This window comes from Dama dama, chromosome 20 (assembly GCF_033118175.1).
Source record: "Dama dama isolate Ldn47 chromosome 20, ASM3311817v1, whole genome shotgun sequence".
Lineage (NCBI taxonomy): Eukaryota > Metazoa > Chordata > Mammalia > Artiodactyla > Cervidae > Dama > Dama dama.
The window spans coordinates 109,267,554-109,288,265 of NC_083700.1; the positions used below are offsets into that span (position 1 = coordinate 109,267,554).

Below are 20,712 nucleotides of genomic sequence, written 5' to 3' on the forward strand. Positions count from 1 at the left end.
GGCAGCCCGTTACCTCTTGCAGCCTGATCTCCTCCGGCTGGAGGATGTCCAGCACCCCGCTGCTCTGAATCTCTGGAAGATCCTGCCAGAGGTTGAATCTCGAGTGGGGGTTGCTGAGCAGGCAGATCTGGGGCAGGGCCTTCCTCTCGGGTGGGCTTGCTGGCTCCTCCTCCTCCTCCCTGTCATCTTCCTCTGGAGCCTCCTCGCTGGACGGGCACCCGTCAGCACTGCCCTGTATTTCTGCATCCTGCTGCCTCCTGGTCTCAATCTCTTGGAGAGTTGACTTATCTCGGTATTCCTGATACAGGAGCCCTGAAATCAAATCAAACCATTTTGAAGACACGATAGAGATTTCAGATGCGGAGCTTTCCAAATCACTAAGTCACAGCTTTAGACTCCTGAAAGCAAAAAAGTCAAAGTGTCAGTCGCTCAGTCCTGTCCAACTCTTTGTGACCCCATGGACTGTAGCCCGCCAGGCTCCTCTGTCCTTGGGATTCTCCAGGCAGGAATACTGGAGGGGGTTGCCAGGCCCTTCTCCAGGGGATCTTCCTGACCCAAGGATTTAACCCAGGACTCCTGCATGGCAGGCAGATACTTTACCATCTGAGCCACAAGGGATCAAGGGCAAATGCTTTGCCCATGAAAACACAAAGAAGCCAGACCCCCACAGGTCTCAGGGAAGGGCCACTGAACGGACTGCCACTGTCTTCATTTCTTGGGAAGGATCTGCACGCATAAGTTTATTTTTTTTTTCTAACAAGGAATAAAGAAATCCCTGAATAGAATCAAAACCCAGTTGTGCAAATAAATGCTTTTCACACACATAATCAGCAAACAACAAGGATCCAGAACTTGTCATGTTAATAACCAACATGTGCAGAGTTGATGGAAATGGCCCGATTATGTTTCAGCATCCCAGCAGGACGCTTCTCAAAGCCTTAAGTGCTTCAATATTAAAACTCAAGTCTATTCATCGGTAAAATGGGAGTCGTTGTAAATTCTCATTTTGAAGGAAAAAAACCAATATTTCATCAATCTTATGATTCAAAAGAGAAACATTCCTTTTTTTTCTTTCGTACTTTTAGATTTACTTCCCTGATCTGAAATAAGTGCCTTCTGAGTTTCCAAGGAGATTTGGGGGTACAGAGGAGTCAGTAAAAATGCAGCACCTCCACAGGGAAAAATTCCTTTTCAGATGTCCTGGCCACAGGGCGAGGGATGGTCTCCCCACAGAGGAGCAGTGGAAAAGATCAGGGGCAAGAAGGCTCCCGGCCCAGGGAGAGGGGAGGCAGGGCTGCCCAGCTGGCGATGAGACTGGGAAGAGAAGAGGGTCACCTCTGGGGTCTTACCCATCCTGCGGGCAAAAGGCAAGCCCCAGGGGAAGCCCCTCAGGCAAGCAGCTCTGGTCTGCATTGTAGGAGGCCCACGGACGGGAAGAAAGAGGCCATGGCCACTCTCCAGGGGAGCGGTGATGGAGGCCCGCACACCGTGGTGGGGGAAGGATGGGGCCGTGTGCCTGATTCAGGGATAGTTACATGGTATAAGATGGGGCCTGGTGATTGGCGGGTGCTGGGTGACGACTGATATTCGGGTGACCAGTAGGCAGGGGAGGGCTGGTGGCCCTATTCAGGAGATGGGGAACATGGGAGGAGGGTCTGACTGGGGATAGGGTGGTGGAGAGATGTGGGTCCACCTGATGGCTACGCAGGTGGGCAGCTGGACTGGTCTGGAGCCTGGGAGAGCAGTTGGGGCCCTTGATATTTCTATCTATAAAAACAAAGATGGGGACCTCCCTGGTGGTCCAGTGGCTAAGACTCCTTGCTCTCATTGCAGGGGGCCAGGGTTCAATTCCTGGTCAGGGAACTAGATACCGTGTGCTGCAACACAGATCAAAGATCCTGTGTGCCACAGGTAAGACCTGGCACAAACTGCCCCCCGCCCCCCCGCCCAAAAGATGATTTTCCTGGGAAAGTTCTAACAAGGATAAGTGTACTACTTGTAAAGCACTTTCTCACGCAATGCAGTATAAATATTACCTATTATTCCTTCTTTAATTGCTAAGTACATCTAACCTGAAGAGAAAAGGAAGGGAAAAACAGACCATCTTCTAAGTCCTGAAAAATGGCTGGATAAATTATATTCATAGTTTATAAATAATAGGAACCCAATAAATTACATGTGGGTTAAATTACTTGGCTTCTTATGCTCCATAATGCTAAATTATAAATCCTTTATGATTAATATAGCTTTACTTAAAAAAAAAAAAGGTGATGTGATTTTACATTAGAATCTAGCAGATTACATCATGGAGTTAATTTGACAAAGGAACGAAAAAGAGAATCTAAATCTATGCTAAATGCAACCCAGATTGAGCTGTAATGGCAGAGGTTTAAAGCCAGTACACAAACCGGTTCAGTGATAAGCATAAGATATAACTATTGTTGGCAACTCTGTATCAATTAATCTTCTGTGATTTCAATACTATTTTTATGGAGGTTTAAAGAAACCAGGGGAACTTCCCTGGTGGCCCAGAGGTTAAGAATTTGCCTGCCAATGCAGAGGACATGGGTTTGATCCCTGGACAAGCTGCTTTTATTTACTTATTGGTTTTTATATGTGACTGCTTGAGGATGTGAGGCATGGAGCTGTGGCAGCCACCTGGTGACATGAAGCCCAAACACTGAGAATGGAGGAGGGAAGGGAGCTAGGTGACTGCTTGACTTGAACCAACTCCAGAACTTTCTTCCTCATTCCTGGACTGACAGAATACATTCATTCTTTCAGGTCATTTTTTTTTTTTAAACCTGGATATTCTATTAGACTAAGCCAAAGACTTCCAATACAAGTAATTTTAGCATTTTCTTAAAACTTCATACTTCTTTCTGAAGCCTTCAGAATATGAATTTAAATACCAGTTTTCCTGGAGTTACTGTGATTACAAAGGATTATCTGACACACTGGGTAACCTTTTTTTTTTTTGGTAATGTGTTTATTTTTATTAGCCTTAAAATTCAGATTACAATAGAAACAAAGTAGCTATAACTGAGGAACTAGATTAGCAGATTAAAGTTTTGTATTTGAGATATACTGATGATGTATCATGTTTTTCAATTTTGTACATTCATTAAGCAAAATTAACTTTCCCTGTAAAAGCCTGTACCTGGTATTATATCCAAGCAGAATTAGAAGGCTCAGTTCTCATCTCTCTTAATTAAAATGATCTATATCAGGCTGGCCATGCTGCCCTGCAGAAGCAAGGCTCCTGGAGTCCTTCAAAATCTTACTTTTTGAAGAGAATTTTTTCTTCTTTTTCCTTTGAATTCTTCAGATAGAAACTTCCAAAGGGCAGGGAATTTTGTTTCTTAGTGAGCACCTCCTAGGCCCCAAGCATTTGCTAGGTGCCAGAGACAACCACAGGACACACACGCACGTGTGCACACGCAAACACACACACGCACAATCACAGGGCCTCGGGGTCTGTGACCTCTAGGGCCACCAGCAACAACGACAATTGTACACCACGCCACCCAGTCCTGGCATCATTCTCTCCTGGCCTGAGTGGGAGCCGCCGCAGTCCAACACAGTGGTGCATAAATGCCCAGCGTCTTCCCACTTTCCTCCCCTCTTAACTCCTCTGCGTCTTTAGGAACGTGTTGTCCTCTCCTGATACCTGGCAAAGAATCCCCTTCATTCACTGAGCTAAGTGGGAGCAGCTGGCCTCTTGTAGGAATCTGCTTGGCACAGGCCTCGAGTCGAGGACGAAGGATGTGAGAAGGAGGCAGCCTCGGCCCTGCGTGTTCAGCACATCTGTTGAGCACCTACCCGGGATCCAGCCCAGAAGCCGGAAATACATATTCTCCCACCAGCCAATGGTGGGAGAAACGCCTGGGGATGTCAGTCTCCACTGTTCACCACAGGAGGAAACGAGGGCCAGGAGGAGCGCTGTACCCCAGTTCAGGGCTTCCAACTCCCAGCCTTGAGCTGATGCCGCTGGCTCCGCAGGAAGGAGGTCTCCACATGCCCACGCCGCAGAAGGGAGCCTCTCTCCCCGTGATTTGAGGCACGGATCTCCCCACCCCCACCCCGATTTCCTTCCTAGTTCTGACGTTGATCCCAGCCAGAGGTATCCCTTTCTAGAGGGTGAGAGTCAAGGCTCCCAGCTTATGCTGAGGCCACACTGGCCCTCCTCGCTATGAAGGGCAATGTGACCGAGGTGGGACAAAGGGATTTTCGTGGGTGCCTGTCCTCAGAACAGCCCCTCTCCATTTGCCCCAGCGAACAAAGGGAAAAGCTGCTACCACCCAGCCCTACATCCAGGGGGCTGGGAACAAAATCCTGGAGTCTGGCGAGGCTTAATTGTGTAGGGCTCCACCCTCAGCTTTGCAGGGGCTCAGCTCCTCCCAGGGTTCAGTCCAGAAAAACCCCAGCCAGGGGAAGAGAGAACTTGCCTGAAAAGTCTCCTAAACACCGGTGTCCCAGGGCAAAGGAAGCCCCCTTCTACGAGAGACACTTTGTGTCTGTCCGAGTGTTTGGGATGAAGGACAATGATGATCAACTTAGGGAAGGGCATTTTCAAGTCAAATTTTAATTCAATGAATAAACGGCTGCTCTGACAACACTGAACAGAAAAGATCTAGAGGCCGTCCCATTCCCCATGTTAGGCACTCACAGCCCCCTCTGGTGAGGACAATGAGAACTAGTTCGATGTCATCAACAATTATTTTAATTGCAAGTGCTCGGGTTCCTGGGACACCTTCCCACTCCACGGACTGCTTTCAGAGTCTCAGCTGCAGCTGTGAGGCAGCTGGACTTCCAGCCACAATGGGAACAGGCAGGTGGATCCAGGCTTCTCTCCCTAACCCGGGGAGTGAGGGTGAGGGCCTCTGGGGCTCCCGCCTTCTCTCTACCGTACCTCTCCTCCCTGGAGCAACGTTGGTCATTGCTTCTCCTTCCAGAATGGCTCGGGTCAGCCTGACTCTCTGCAGACCCCTCTCCCTTTCCAGGTCTACCCCAGCCCCCTGGGATGGCCAGAGTGGCTCACGGAGCCCTCCCTCCTGCATGGCCCAGAAGCACTTCGCCCCTGGACTTCCTGGCAGAAAAGATAAGAGGACAGAAAGCCCTCCTTGCCCAGGAAAGAGCTGGGCAAGTACACCTGTCCAAGGGAGCAGGAAAGAAACACATTCGCTCAAGCCCAATTATACAGCTTACTAGTAACGTGCGGCAGTTTTGCCTATGGAACCATTAGAGCCAAATATGTTAAGAACCTTCCTTGTCAGGTGCGTTTTGCCCAGGTGAAACGCAACTGCATTCCAGGAGCAGGGTTCCCCTGAGCCCACCAGGAGCCCCCGTTTCCCCCCAGGGACGCCGCGTCGCCGCCAGGGACACCCACCTATTTGTTCGATGAGGTTTCTCCAGGAGTCGGCGGGAATAGGGTGGATCATCTGCAAGGCCTCGGTGAGCGTGGTGGGGCTGTCGGCGAGGGCTGGGAACTCCTCGGGCGTGGCCCCATTTCCTGGGGTGGAGGACGACTCGCTGTAGGAGGGGCAGGGCGGGTTATTTTTAAGCAGCGACCCACCTCGGCCAGCCCGCGAGAGGCGTTCGCACGGGCGGCCCTGGCCAACTGGACTCTGCCCAGGGATGCCCAGGCCGAGCGGCCGCCGCCGCCGCCGCCCCTCCCGGCCGAGCGCGCCCCACAGGCCCTTTTTGTCACCGCACCAGGGCGCGACCGGGTGATTCATTCCCACCCCAGCCCGCCCAGACCTTCATGTTTTCGGAGCTCGCGGGCAGGCGTCGGAAACTTGGCGCGCCCTGTCCGCTCCGCGGCGCCGAGCGGCCGCCCCGACGGGTCCCGCGGCCAGGAGCCCTGCGCGCACTGCGCACCCTGCACCGCGCGCCGTCACACGGCCCCCTGTCCCCTCCGGGTAGCGACCGCCCCAGGGCCACGCGGCGCGGAGACTGGGAGCCCAACGGGACGCGTGCGCCCAGGGTTCCCGGGAGAGGGCGCGGGAGGCGGCCAGGACGGGGACCGGGGTGTCGGCGGTCCGGCTGGGGCGCACCCCCGATCCCAGGCGGCTTGCCGGCACGACGAGGGGCCGCGGAGGGCAGTGAGGGGCTGCCTGGTCCGCGGGAAGGGGTGCGGGGGACAGGCCGTTCGGGTAGGCGTCCCTGGCCGGAGACGCCAGTTGGGGCCACGGACGCGCAGCGGCGGCGCTCGGGGGTCGGCACGGCCGCTCGTCCTCACCTGCCGGGCAGGTGTCCCGCCGCTGAGTCGCGCGTGTCGCTCTCCGAGGTGGAGCTGTCGTGGTCCACGGCGCAGGCGGCGTTGAAGGCTGCGGCCAGCAGCTCCATGAGGGCCGGCAGCCAGGCCGGCTCTGGGGCCGGGTCGGGAGCCGCGCTGGGGGCCCCGAGCCGGGCCGGGGGCGACGAACGGGCTCCGGAGCGGGGTCACCGCGCGCTCGGCTGGAGCCGGAGCTGCCGCCGCCGCCGCCGCCGCCGCCGAGCGCTCCAGCAGGCGGGCGGGCGGGCGCGCGCCTGGAGGCTCCCGGGGTTGCCACGGCAACGGGGGAGGCGGGAGGGGCGCGCGCGGCGGGGGCGAGGCCGGGCGGCAGCGGGGCGGGGGAGCCTGGACCCGGCGCGACCCGGGCCCACAGGGCGCCGACTGCGGCCCGGGACCTCACCGCCGATCCGCGCCTCGCTCCTCGGCCGCGGGCCTGGCCCCACCAAAGGAGACTTGGAGGGCAGGATGGGTGGGGGCCGGCGCGCTGCGGTCTTGGTCTTCTGGGCCCTTGCTCGACATCTGGCCAGACCTCGCCAGATCGCGGGGCGAGCTTGGAAGGAAAGGGCGAGGCGACCCTCTGCCCGGTTCGCCCTCAAACCCCCGCCTTGCCCACGCCGCACATCCCCTGCGGTCCTTCACAGGGACCGGCCAGAAGACCCCCGCCTCAGCCGCCCCGGGTCCAGCCCCGAGAGGGACCCTCGAGGGCGTCCGCTCCTGACCAGACTGTGGAGAGGGGGCCAGCGGCGAGGCCTCTCACGGAGGAATCTGGCTGCCCCCAGGTACCCCGAGGCCTTGGCGGCCCGGGATGGGTACAGGGGAGAGAGGAGGAGAAACAAAGTGTCTTCAATCCTACCCTCAGTCCCCCTGCCCACTCACACTGACTTTTGGAAGGCAAAGAAAACTGCCCGCCAAGCAGGAGAGGTGGGTTCGATCCCTGGCTATGGAAGATCCCCTGGAGGAGGAAATGGCAGCCCATTCCAGTATTCTTGCCTGGAGAATCCCATAGACAGAGGAACCTGGCAGGCTACATACAGTCTACGGGGTCGCAGAGTCAGACTTAGCAACTAAGCAACAACAACCGCCTCTGTGTTAGCTAGTTCAACGCGCTTAGGGATACAGAGAGCAAACATGGGAAACTGGAGCGGAGGGGAGTGCGAGTGGTCGGGTGTGAAGTAGAAATCTAGAGGGACGGCTCCAAAATCCGACTCCAAGTCCAGCAAGACAAGTGGCTGCAATCCCTGGCGTCCTTTTCTGCGCGCAGCCCATCCCCCTCGCCGCTACCCTGGGCGGTGCGGATCCCCGGACAGCCGTCTCTGCCGGCCAAGACCAGCCCAGCTCTCCAGAGGGCACCTGGGTGCAGGGCAGTACAGACTAGGCCAACGTGGGAAATCTCCGCATCTCCCCCTGCACGGTCCTCCCACGGGGCATTTGTTTAAATTAACAAATTCCCCGTTTTTTCCCGATGCAAATACTCCTGGTGGGAGGGGTTCACCAACTAGTTAGCTGTTTGGCTTTAATACATCTTTAGCCAGCCGCCTATCTCCCTGCAGTGCAGGAGACCCGGATTCGATCTCTGGGTTGGGAAGATCCCTTGGAGAAGGAAATGGCAACCCACTCCAGTATCCTTGCCTGGAAAAATCTCATGGACAGAGGAGCCTGGTGGGCTGCAGTCCATGGGGTCGCAGAGTCTGGCGTGACTGAGCGCCTAACACTTACTTACTTAGCCAGCCGCCTAGAGCTCGCGGCAGCAGTGAGAAAGCATTTTAGGAAGGGGCCTTCTTGCCTCAGTTCAGTTCAGTTCAGTCGCTCAGTCGTGTCCGACTCTTCACGACCCCATGGACTGCTGCACGCCAGGCCTCCCTGTCCCTCACCAAATGCCAGAGCTTACTCAAACTCATGTCCATTGAGTCGCTGATGCCATCCAACCATCTCATCCTCTGTTGTCCCCTTCTCTTCACTCCTTCAATCTTTCCCAGCATCGGGGTCTTTTCAAATGAGTCAGTTTTTCTTGCCTGGAGGAAACTAACTCCCCTACGCAGACTACAGTGGGCACCCCTGGCGATCTGGGCGCATTCCATTCAACAGGTGCTCAGGCTGACACAAACCGGTTCCTATACCTGCCTCTTAGCCCCATTCCCCCCCGAAAGGCCAGAACGCACAGGTCTGGTCTCTTCTTGCCCTTAAGGCCCCAGGATATTTGCACGACAACCATCTGGTCATCATCTCCAATCCAAGCCCCTCCCTTCCTTGACTCATTCTGAGTCTCTCCAGACAGTCCTCTCTCGAGCTCTGCACTTTCATCTGTCAACCGGCCTTCTCCACTGGGATGTCTGCTAAACACTCCACTAGCGCTCACATTCCCCTTGCCAGATGCCCCCCAGCCAACCAGGAGACCAGGCAGAACCCAGAGCCAGCCTCAAGTGCGCTTGTACCTCCTGTCACCCCCCAGGTCAAAGCCTCACTGTCCCCTGAATCCTTTAAGGCTTTCAAAGCAGTCCCCTCTTTGGTATTTGGACCCCTCTCTCTCTCTCTGCCCAGGCTTCCCTGGTGGCTCAGCTGGTAAAGAATCTGCCTGCAATGCGGGAGACCTGGGTTCGATCCCTGGGTTGGGAAGATGCCCTGGAGAAGGGAAAGGCTACCCACTCCAGTATTCTGGCCTGGAGAATTCCATGGACTGTATAGTCCACAGGGTTGCAAAGAGTCAGACACAACTGAGTCACTTTCACTTTCACTCTTTCTGTCCAGCCTTCTCTCTGTCCCCCTTTTAACCTATGGGTCTGCTCTTGTCTCTTCTCTGCTTACAAACCTCTGCTGGTGTCCCAACCCCTGTGGGTGAAGATCACCTCCTGGCTCTGTAACAGGCTCTTTACCATGTATCCCACTCCTTGCCATCTTCCTCTGCTAGGACTCTGCCCAATCCACCCCCTAAGTCCTCACCCTTCCTGGCTGAGGCTCCCTAGGGCATCGCCACTGGGCCTTTAACTCTGTGTAAGCGGCAGCACCGCCTGGCACTGTATTCGAGGTGAATAGGGCTGTCCCTACACCGAGACATGGACTGGTCACCCTGCTGTCCTGATGTCTTTCCTCGGGGTCCCGGGAGGTGCAGTGGGTGGGCAGTCACTGGGACCTGCTGCTTTGCATGGTTTCAGCACCCCTGAAACGTGGTATAAAACTAAATGGAAGCTGGGAACACAGGGCTGCACCAAGGAGGAAAGATCCTTTTTTTAAAATCAGAAAATATTCAAGTGAAATTACGTATATTAAGATGAGTATAATAAAACCTTCCAATTGAAAAATAAGCTAAAAATATCCTTCTAATTATAAAATCAGTTTAGAAAGTCACTGAGTTCTGAAGGCATATCACCTGAAGCTACATTCCATTCCCCATGTTCTATTTTCTATCACACTTGGTGCTTACTGGGCAGGCTATTATTAAAGTCTCTATTTAACTGACATTTCATTCTGAATCATTCACAAAATAAAGTACAGGTAAATATTTTAAGTATTTATGCTCCATTAGTCCATAGTTGTTTCTCTGTATTTGTTAAGGAATTAATGATATGTTTCTTAAAAAATATTTAATTTTTTATGTATTTTATCTAAAGATTATTTCTTACTTTGGGTTATAAAAGGTAAATATTAGAAACGAAGTGGATTCTTATTTGTGTAGCAACCTCAGTCTTCAGGAGTTCCCATGTATGTTTACAAAACATCAACTTTATTCTGAGGGAGAATTGTTAGAAGCAGAAGGAAGTTAGAAATGATCTGGTCCAGTTCTTATTTAGAAAAAGAAGCAGCAGAACCAGAGGGTTGAAATGACAAGCCCAAGATCCCAAAGCTGGCTAATGGTCAATTTTGGAAGTATGTGCTAGTAAGTCAAGACTGCATTGTGTGGGATAAGGAGTGGCAAATTTCTGTTTTCTTATTCTGAATATTTTTAGGGAGACTTCCCTGGTGGTCCAGTAGTTGAGAATCTGCCTTCCAATGCAGGGACTCCAGTTTGATCCCTTGTTGGGGAACTTGTTGCAATCCCACGTGCCTCTGGGCAATTAAACCTGCATGACACGGCTAGAGAGCCCGGGCATGGCAAGAAAAGATCCCACACAGTCAAGTAAAAGAAATGAATAAATAAATACTTTTCAAAATTTAGGGCCGTATGATATACCACCAGATTACCAAACATTAAAATGTATCTGTATGCTTACATCTAGTAGGAAAGTGACTTTGTAGTGAGAAGAAAATCCTCAAATATACATTTAAAATCTTCTAGAAACAGGTACTTGATAACTCTTAATTAAGTATATATTTTAAATCTATAAACACAATTTATTTTTGTCATTCTTAAAATACCTTTCAGTTGCCTTGAAAATCAACACATTTAAACCAGAGAGGCAGTGCCAGCCGTCAATCCACAGAAGCTAAGTGACCTCCCAAATTAGGACAGTTAGGAAAAGGACAAGACGTAGTTTCTCTCTCTGCAGCTCCAAGAGAAGCCATTCAGTTCAGTCCAGTTGCTCAGTCGTGTCTGACTCTTTGCAACCCCTTGGACTGCAGCACACCAGGCTTCCTTGTCCATCACCAGCTCCCGGAGCTGACTCAAACTCATGTCCAACAAGTCGGTGAGATAAGAAGATTTCCCCACAAGAAGACTCTCCTGGAAGTAGATTCTTCTGTTGCATAGTTGGAAATATTTTACTGGTGACGTGGAGGTGGAGATCTTTCCTTGATTTTTACCATGAGGCTCATTTGTAAATGTGGGATTGTCACATGTTATAGAAATGTTTCAAACACAATCAGTTTATCCCTGTTTATTAATCTTACCTAAAGAGAGGTCTGGCCTTTTCCTTGGGCTCCTGGGAGGTGACCTAGCTAAGCCACTGAAATACCTGATCAGAGTGTCTTTGCTTACCCAGGGGCTGGGGCCACATCAGATAAGGTGGAGGCTTTGGGCCATGTGACAACAGCTTGACCTCCAGAGGGGCTGAAGACGGAGGTCAGTCACCTGGGTAGCCAGTCAGTCCTAGCTGATGGAGCCCCAGTAAAAGCCCTGGGTTCCCAGGCCCAGAGGAGCTTCCTGGCTGGCAGTATGGTCACATCCTGTTCCCCAGGGATGTTGGCTGTCTGCAGTTTCATAGGGACAAGATAACTGAAAGTTCCGAGTGGAACTTTTACGGATGCTGTCCTGTGCATCTCTACCCTTGTCTGATTTAAAACTGTAGCTTTTCACTGTAATAAACCATAACCATTAAGTAATAGTTCTGAGTCCTTCTCATGAATTTTGGAACTGATGGAGGTCTTGTGCGCTGTCCCCGACTTTACAAACCTTGAATCCGGCCTAAAATACGGTGACTATATTCCTCTTATAGCCTTCGGTTTTCTTGATCTCTTTTTCTCTCCCTCAGTCTGCCCCATACACAACTGGTGGGTTAGTTTTCCTCAAGCACATCTGTTTCCATCCATCTGCTGTCTTCAGTGACCTCCCCCACCCCAGCACCTGGCCGGTACTTCCTTGCTAACAGAGTTAAGGTACAGCCTGCAGTGGCTTCTCACTCCCAAAATGAGAGAAGATATTCACTATACCTATGACAAAGGTCTCCAAAATCAGCAAGGAAAAAGCAAGCAGAAATACTCAATCATATATTGGCAAGAGATCTGAATAGTCAGTTCTCAAAAGAAGACATCCCAAAGGCCGAAAGGGTGGGAAACAGTGTTTTTACCCTCTTACTAGTCAAAAAAATGCAAATAAAAGTCACAATGAGATATCATGGCATCCATTCTGACCCAGGGACCTGGGTCACCCCGAGAGCACCCACGGCTCTGTCTTTGCTCTGCTTGCTCTGCCCTGTTATTGCCCACTTTCACGGTTCCTCTTCCCAGTGACCTGAGGTGTGGGGATGGGGCAGCTCTGAAGATGTCATTTATCTCTGCATCTCCAGCATCCTGCCCATCCAGGAGGCATCGGGAAAGAGTGAATAAAAAAATATGGGGAAGTTGATAGCTGTTCTGTTGCCGTGTCCTGGGTTTCAGTCTCTCTTCTGCAGTTATTGAGTGTAACATTAGCACGCCCTTGGTATTACATCTTGCCTTTCTTTGGTTAATGAAGATATTTCTTTAACCGACCCCTTTGGGAACTAGCAGGCCTTCTGGGGTTTGATGCACCAAGTGTTGAGGATGTAACTGACCTGCTGTGGTGAATCAAAAAAACCTATGAAAACTGGATTCACTGTTTTGGTGAAGTGAGAAGCGTTTTGTTTTTGTTCTTTTTTGACGTGGTTGCTAGGGTGGACGATTGTTTATAGTTTTGCTTAAACAGGGAAAAACCTAGAGGGATGAAGAGATGCATGCAAATATTTGCCTGGTTTAGGGAGATATGTGAGTGTTGGACAGGTTTCAGTGATCACGGGAAGAAGGCATTGTGGTCTTAGGGCTTAGCTGCCGAAGATTTGACATTGCTCTGTTGAATACATCTTTGGAATCAAAAATAGGCAGCCAAGCTTTGCTCCACTTCCAGGCGTGAGAGGGGCCTGGATGATGTTACGTGGCTAGTGAAATGTCAAAATTTCCAAAACACTTTGATGGTTTGTGTGTCCCTGGTACCGTCCTTCAAAGGCTGAGACAAATAGTGGCCATATAGTCAATTATGAGATGCAGACAATTGTATGGCCTTGATGGAAATGTATTTCTCAAAACAGGCTCCCCAATATAACTCATGGGTAAGATGCTATAATGCTGTGTCTTTATCTGAAACTGCAGAAAATAAAAGAGAGCCTGGAATATGGGTTTGTTTGGAACATTACTAACCAGGGAGCCAGAAACACATGGGGTCTGAGGATTTTGATTGTGGGTGATGTCATATACTTTGACCAATAGGAGCATTTCGGAAATAAGAGGGGCCTAAGGGAAAATACAGTTATTTTGAAATTTGGAGAAAATGAGATTTTGAGTTGCCTCTGTACACATCAGTTACATGTTAGGTTGTGGCCATTAGGATTTATACACTCTTAGTTGGAACTCAAACTGTGAAGGCATTAATACCCTACTTTCTCCCATTTAAACATTTATTCATTTTAAATCACTTTACAAATTAAATAGTTAGATCTAATTTAGTCCTATATTAATTAGACCATTTTGTAAACTATAGCACACTATACAGATAGAAAGTGATACTATTATTATTATTTGGAAGTCTGCACTTATTGTGATGGAGAATGCATTGCCTTAACTATTAACCAAATGTAGTAAAATTATTTAAGGTATGAAACCAGAAAGAAAAAGATGTCCATCATGAATAAAATAGACTTGAAGGAAAAGCACGTGTTAATAGTTGACAAAATTAATAACTAGACGTTATTCATACGTTGTTCCTTGAAAATGGCAATTTTCTAAAATCTAATTGGATTTTAGAGAAATGCTTTCCTTAGCAAGAAGTAAGTAGTGCAAAAACTTCTTATTTCCTACTGAAACAAACCACCTCGTCCTTAACATCCACTAGAAAGAATGTTCTATGTTGAGTCACCAGGACTAAACGTTCAAGGATTTAGAGTCTCATAAAAAGACCAAGATGTCTTTGGTAGAGACTGGTCACTTTACAAGGGCTATTACAGGCTCGAATGAGGTGTCCTACCAAACAGGGTGCCTGCTTCCAGGCCCTTGACTGCCCGTCACCATGATGACAAAAATGCCTTTTGTTTCATCCCAGGAATTCAAAGCTTTTGACTACTGTTGGGAGTATCTATTTGAAGTTTCTGAAATAAGGGAACTGGTGACCACAGTGTACAATAAACAAAGGAATGTTATTGTAAAGACAAAGCACGATATTTCAAAATCATATCAGATACACAGCAGTCAAAGAATTAAAAAACTGATCAGCCAGTGTTAGCCAAGCCTTATGAACTCCTGTTTGCTTCTGGAGGTGGGCATGCGAGTTGATGCAACCTTTTTAGAGGGCATTCATTTCGTAAATCTGCAAATGTTCATACTCTTTGGCAAAGAGATTGTATTTCTAGGAATGTATCCTAATGAACTGTAGGAATCCATGTGGAAAGTTAGCAACAAGAATGTTTATTGTGGTGTTATTTATCATAATGGAATAGTTGGAGTAGCCTAACTGTCCAATAACAGGAGATTGACTATTTAAATTTTGACATCTCTGTACACACCGAAGTATTTAAAAGGGATAATCAACAAGGACCAACGGTACAGCACAGGAAACCCTGCTCATTGTTAGGTGGCTGCCTGGATGGGAGGGGAGTGTGGGGGAGAGTGGATACATACATATGTATGGCTGAGTCCCTTTGCTGTTCACCTTAAACTATCACAACATTGTTCATTGGCTATATTCCTATATAAAATAAAAAGTTAAAAAATAAATTATGACATGTCTCTAAAATAAAATATCATTAAAATGATCTTTTTTTTTTTGGTTGGAGCAGGGAACATACTTTTATTTATTCATTTAAAAATATTCATTTATCTGGCTGCATCGTGTCTTAGCTGCGGCAGGCGAGGTCTTCATTGTAGCACACAGTGAGGTGCACTTTAGTTGTTCTTTGGCAGGTGGGATCTTAGTTCCCCAACCAGGGATCAAACTTGTGTCCCCTGCATGCAAGGCGGATTCTTAACCAGTGGACCACCAGAGAAGTCCCTAAAATGATTTTTTGAAAATCTGGAAAGATGCCCATAATATACTGACTAGAAAAGTAGATTCCCAAACTGGATGGTAGTACAATCTTATTCTGTTTATAGAGTTAGACTTTATAGACTTTTAAGCATACATATACATTTGAAAAGGACTGGAAGAATGATCACCAAAAACATTTCATAGTACTAGTAGTTGATTGGTCAGATTCTGAGGGAATTTTCATCTTTTTACTCATATGTGTTTAAAAAAAATTTTTTTTTTGCAAAAAATGTGTCACTTATGTAATAAGGGAAAAAATTACTTGAAAACATCAATCCCTTAGTGTGCAAACACTTAGAACATGAGTTTAAAGTGTTCATATGACCATAGGGAGTCTTGATGAAGTTGAAAAGGGGGAGCTGAGTACAGTTCATTAGGGTACATTCTCTAGATTTACTTGGGGAAAAACAACTCAATTCATTACATAAACCTATCTTTTAAAAGCTCTTCAGTTTCCAAAGACTCACGAATTCAAGTTTTACAGTAGATTACTTCCTGGCATCTCTAAAATTAAAGCACTTACCTGATATTCTGATCTGCCTGGTTGTATAAATAGTCTTTTTTCCCCCAGAAATCCCCCTTTACCTTCCACAAACCCACGTGTACACTCCTAACCAGAATGCTGCTTTATTTTTTTTCACTGTAGTCCTGGTCTCATTAAAGGAGTCATCCAAGAAATGACTGTCTCCAGTAAAAGGCGGTTCTCCCCACACCACAAGCCTTTCTCTGCCCAGCTGCATGGCTCTGTCCCACGTGTGCTGGCTTAAACGCCACCTGCCCCATGAAGCCCACCCTGCATCCCATCCCATGGCTAAGGATCTCCTGTAGCACTTCACCAGGGCTGCTCTGGAGGTGTGATCATTTTCTTGGAGAATGAGTTCTCTGTCCTCTTGGACTGTGCATGGAGACAGGACTCAGCCTGACTAATGTTTCCCTTCCCGCGCCCCCTCAACCCCCTGCCGCCACTATGTTGGGAGAGACCTTGTGCATCCTGGACATTCAAGACATTGTCGCCGGATGGAGGTGAAGTGGAGGAGGTGTGAAAGTATAGGCGTTCTTTTGGTCTCTTCCCAGTGTTTCTCGGTAAATTACAGTCAGAGAAATGTTTACAAACCCTTTCCTCAAACCTCCTCTCCTTGCTACTCCCTAAGCAAGTGAGTGCACTGGTAGCTGAAATACCATCATTTCCTGGGGGAAACAGCAGCTTACCAGCAGAGAAGTGAAATTTCATTCTTGTTTCTTTACCTATTTGTAGTTCACCCCTCCCCTGAGCTGACCAGTTGATGCTTCTTTTCCTAATTTTAAACCCATGTCTCATTTTTTCCACGCAGTGAAGATTGCATGCTAAATTATTGCTATTTCTAAAGTGTTGCTCAGCCCTTGGAGTAGCTTTTATTTGTCACAGAGTCAGCGGGATCTCGAGGCTGGTTTCTTTATTAGGCTCAGGATAAGATGGTCCTTATTTGTCTCTTTTCTTCCTAACAAAGAGGGTCTTTTGTAGGGAGTCTCAAAGGAGGGTCTTAAGCTCAGCATTCTTGCATTTGAAATTAGCATTTGTTCTTTAAAAAGAAGGAGACTCTAACCTGTCATCAGCTGAATGTTTTCTGTAAGAAGTGATGGATTTTTACCAGGAGAGAGAAAAGCCTCGTTGACACTGTGAGTCAGAGAAATGACAGAACAGAACCGGAAAATTCCTTCCTGTTGAGGGCACCTGAGCATACGCCGTGTCCCTTCCTAACCCAAGGCCTCCGTTTCCTTCACAGGCTGTTAATCTCCATCGACTGTGTGTGTGTCTTAAAGACGGAGTGCACTAAATTTTCTGTTATGACCAACCTGAAAATCTTCAGGGGAAACAGGTGCTGTGCATTGCTGATGGGAGAGCAAAACTGTCCCACCTCATGTGGAAGGGATCTTGCCATAACTAACAGAACCACACAAGTTCAATGGACCAAGTGTGTGCGTGTGTGCTCAGCTGCTTCAGTGGTGTCTGACTCTTTGCAACTCCATGAACCGTAGCCCGCCAGGCTCCTCTGTCCATGGGATTTTCCTGGCAAGAATATTGGAGTGGATTGCCATGCCCAACTCCAGGGGATCTTCCTGACCCAGGAATCAAAACCACGACTCCTGTGTCTCTTGCATTGAAGGCAGATTTTTTTTTTACTGCTGAGCCACCAGGGAAGCCCCAGACTGTTTATGTTCCCCCACAGACCCACCCAGAGAAGATGGAGAAGCTGTATATAGTCAGCAAAAACAAGACCTGGAGCCGACTGTGACTCGGATCAGCAGCTTCTCATAGCAAAATTCAGGCTTAGAGAAAGTGGGGAAAGCCAGGCATGACTTGAATCAAATCTCCTATGAATATGCAGTGGAGGTAATGAATAGATTCAAGGAATTAGATCTAGTTAACAATGTGCCTGAAGAACTATGGATGGAGGTCTGTAATATTGTACAGGAGGCAGCGAACAAAACCACTCCAAAGAAAAGGAAAAGCAAGAAGGCAAAGTGGTTATCTGAGGAGGCCTTACGAATAGCTGAAGCTGGAATCAAGATAGGCGGGAGAAACATCGATAGCATCAGATATGCAGATGATACCACGCTAATGGCAGAAAGTGAAAAGGAACTAAAGAGCCTCTTGATGAGGGTGAAGGAGGAGAGTGAAAGAACTGGCTTAAAACTAAATATTAAAAAAACTGAGATCATGGCATCCAGCCCCATTACTTCATGGCAAATAGAGGGGAAAACGTGGAAGTCGTAACAGATTTCCTCTTCTTGGGCTGTAAAATCACTGTGGATGATGACTGCAGCCACGAGATCAGAAGACGTTTGCTTCTTGGCAGGAAATCTGTGACAAACCTAGACAGTGTGTTGAAACGCAGAGACATTACTCTGCTGACAAAGGTCCATATAGTCAAGGTTATGGTCTTCCCAGTGGTCACTTACTGTTGTGAGAGCTGGACCATAAAGAAGGCAGAGCATTGAAGAATTGATGCCTTTGAACTGTGGTGCTGGAGAAGACTCTTGAAAGTCCCTTGGAGAGCAAGGAGATAAAAGCAGTCAATCTTAAGGGAAATCAACACTGAATACTCGTTGGAAGGACTGATGCTAAAGCTGAAACTCCAGTATTTTGGTCATCTGATGTGAACAGCTGACTCATGGAAAAGTTCCTGATGCTGGGAAAGATTGAGGGCAGAAGGAGAAGAGGGCATCAGAGGATGAGATGGCTGGATGGCATCACCAGTGCAATGGACATGAACTCGGGCAAACTTCAGGAGATGGTGAGGGACAGAGAGGCTTGGCGTGCTGCCATCCATGGGGTAGCAAAGAGTCGGACACACCTGGGTGACTGAACAGCAGCAACAAATTCGTATGCTGAAATCCTAACCCCTGAAGTGATGGAGGTGGGGCTTTTGGAGGATGATTAGGTCATGAGGGTGGGGTCCTTATCAATGAGATTAGTGCCTTTATAAAAGAGGCCCTAGAGAGATCCCTTGTCTTGATCTTGGCTTTCCCAGCCTCGAGAACTGTAAGAAATAAATGTTTGCAGCTTACAAACCACCCATTCTATGTTATTTTGTTAGAAGGGCCTGGTTGAACTAAAACAACAGGCATTATCCCTTTGACCCAGAAATTCCATTTCTCAGAATTACCCTGAAGACACATCCTGAAATATGAAACAAAATGTGCACAAGGTCACTCTCCATGGCATTATTTTGATAGCAAAATATTGGAAACAACCCACATACCCATGCAAAGAAGGTTGGTTGAATACACCATGGTATAGTCACAGGATGAAGTCCTGTGTGGCAGAACTGAGAATGAGGAAGGTGTTTCTGAACTGATATGGAGTGATTTCCAAAGCTAGGTGAAAGAAGCGAGGTATGGAAGACTGCATGCAGTTTGTGAACTAAAGAAGAGGAAGTCATATAATTGTACACCCCACTGCACCCCTGTCCCAAATAGGAAACACAGGAAGGAAAAAAGGGAAACTAGTAAAGATGGTTATTTCCAGAGTTAGGGTAGAGAGTAAGATCTTTCTGAATGTACTTTTTATGTAGTTTTGAATGTATAACCATGTAGATGTTTTACATATTCAAATAGTTTTCGAAAGATTAAAAGTATGGGGGAGCATCAAATCCTAGAATTGAAAATAAATGGAAACAAATGAGCCTTAATAATTATCAAATTGATAGAGAATGAGAGAAATAAATGAGAGAAAATGAGAGAAATGAGAGAAAAAAATTCAAGCAATTTTAAAAACGTGTTCTGTCTTTGTGCTGTTACTGAGATCTATTCTAGGAATAAAAAAGAGCAAAGACATTTTAAACTTTACTTGGTAGGTGTTCTGGATTGAGCTGTGTACCCTAAAAAGATACATTGAGATCCCAATGCCTGGTACCTTGAATGTGACTTGATTTGGAAACAGGGTCTTTACAGATGTCATGGCCTTAAGATGATATACTGATGAGCCCTAATCCAGTAACTGGTGTCTTAAGAAGAGGGAAATCTGGGCACAGAGACATAGACACGTAGACAGGAGAACACTGTGTGAAGATGCTGGCAGAAACTGGAGCGATGCATCTACAAGCTAAGGAATGCCAAGGGTGGCGAGCACCCCCAAGAAATTAGGGGAGAGGCATGGAACGGGTTCTCCCCAGCAGCCTTCAGAGTGTGGCCATGCCTTGATTTTGGACTTGTGATCTCCAAGACTGTGAGAGAACAAAGTTCTGTTGCTCTTAAGCCACCCTTTGTGGTGCTTTATTGCAGCTGCCCTGGGAGACTAATATGGGAGGTTCGTTATTGGTTATGGTACAGGTAGGGTAACTGTGACATTCTTCTTTGTGTGTTCATAGGAGAAAGCATTATCCTATAGTAAATACACTGATGTTGAGAACCGAGGGCCTCATATGGAATAGGGAGGAAGGGTAGGAATGCTGTGTGTTGCACTGGAATTGAAGGTGTCCATGTGAACTCACATGTGTGCGTGTGTGTATACACATGCACACACATTTCATAGCTCTGTCTACTGTAGTAGCAATGACTTTCCAGTAGTAATGAGCACATAGAGCCCAAAGATCTTGGTTTCTAGATATTATTCTGCATTTTCAAAATCCTTTCAGGAACTGGGACTTCTTGGAGAAATGGCTGACTCCAGGATTGGGATATAGAAATTATATTAAGATCTTCCTGTGTCAGATAATGAGGAAGTGCTCAAGGACATGAAGAAATATATCAAAGGGACATAAAAGTCAGCTTAAAGGGCTTTTACTGGCCAAATTTGTGACAGTTTGAACACCAACGGGAATAAGACACTAATAGATTCAATGGATATATTGAATTAAACCACAACAACAAATAACTACATGAATTCACAGTAAAACTCAAAAACAAAATAAAACAAAAGACAGAGAAGAGGACTTCTTCACTGAATACTGATTAATATAAGAAGGAGGAATAAAAGAACATTCCCATTTTGTAATTCCCAATGCAATGGTTGATTTAGGAAGAATCATTATGGATGCTAAAAGCCACTGAGTGAAGGAAAGAGGGTAAGTACATGGTCTCAAACTATCACTTTTACAGATAACCTGTTAGTTGCAAAAGGAAAAAAATTATAGCTTTACTTTGGAGCAATCTGGCAGCATCTGAATTAACCAAACGCTCAAATTTAGCATCAGGAATAGCAGGCCAGCTGACATTAATGCCTCTGGATGGGGTACAGTTTGAAGTACACACCACCTGGGTGCATTCTTGCTGA

General features: G+C 47.7%; 1 protein-coding gene across 2 annotated transcripts in view; it reads right to left on the reverse strand.

Moving 5' to 3' along the window:
* NGEF (neuronal guanine nucleotide exchange factor) overlaps positions 1-20,712 on the reverse strand; it is a 116,786-nt gene that overhangs the window by 38,546 nt on the left and 57,528 nt on the right. The window contains exons 1-3 of one of the 2 annotated variants that reach the window (XM_061122481.1): positions 6,242-6,360; positions 5,390-5,532; positions 14-312 (exon numbers count right to left, since the gene is read on the reverse strand). In XM_061122481.1, the coding sequence (XP_060978464.1) occupies positions 14-312; positions 5,390-5,532; positions 6,242-6,348 (549 nt within the window). In that variant the 5' untranslated portion in view covers positions 6,349-6,360. Of the gene's footprint in view, positions 1-13; positions 313-5,389; positions 5,533-6,241; positions 6,361-20,712 lie in introns of those variants that run through there. The other variant, XM_061122480.1, reaches the window with a different exon arrangement.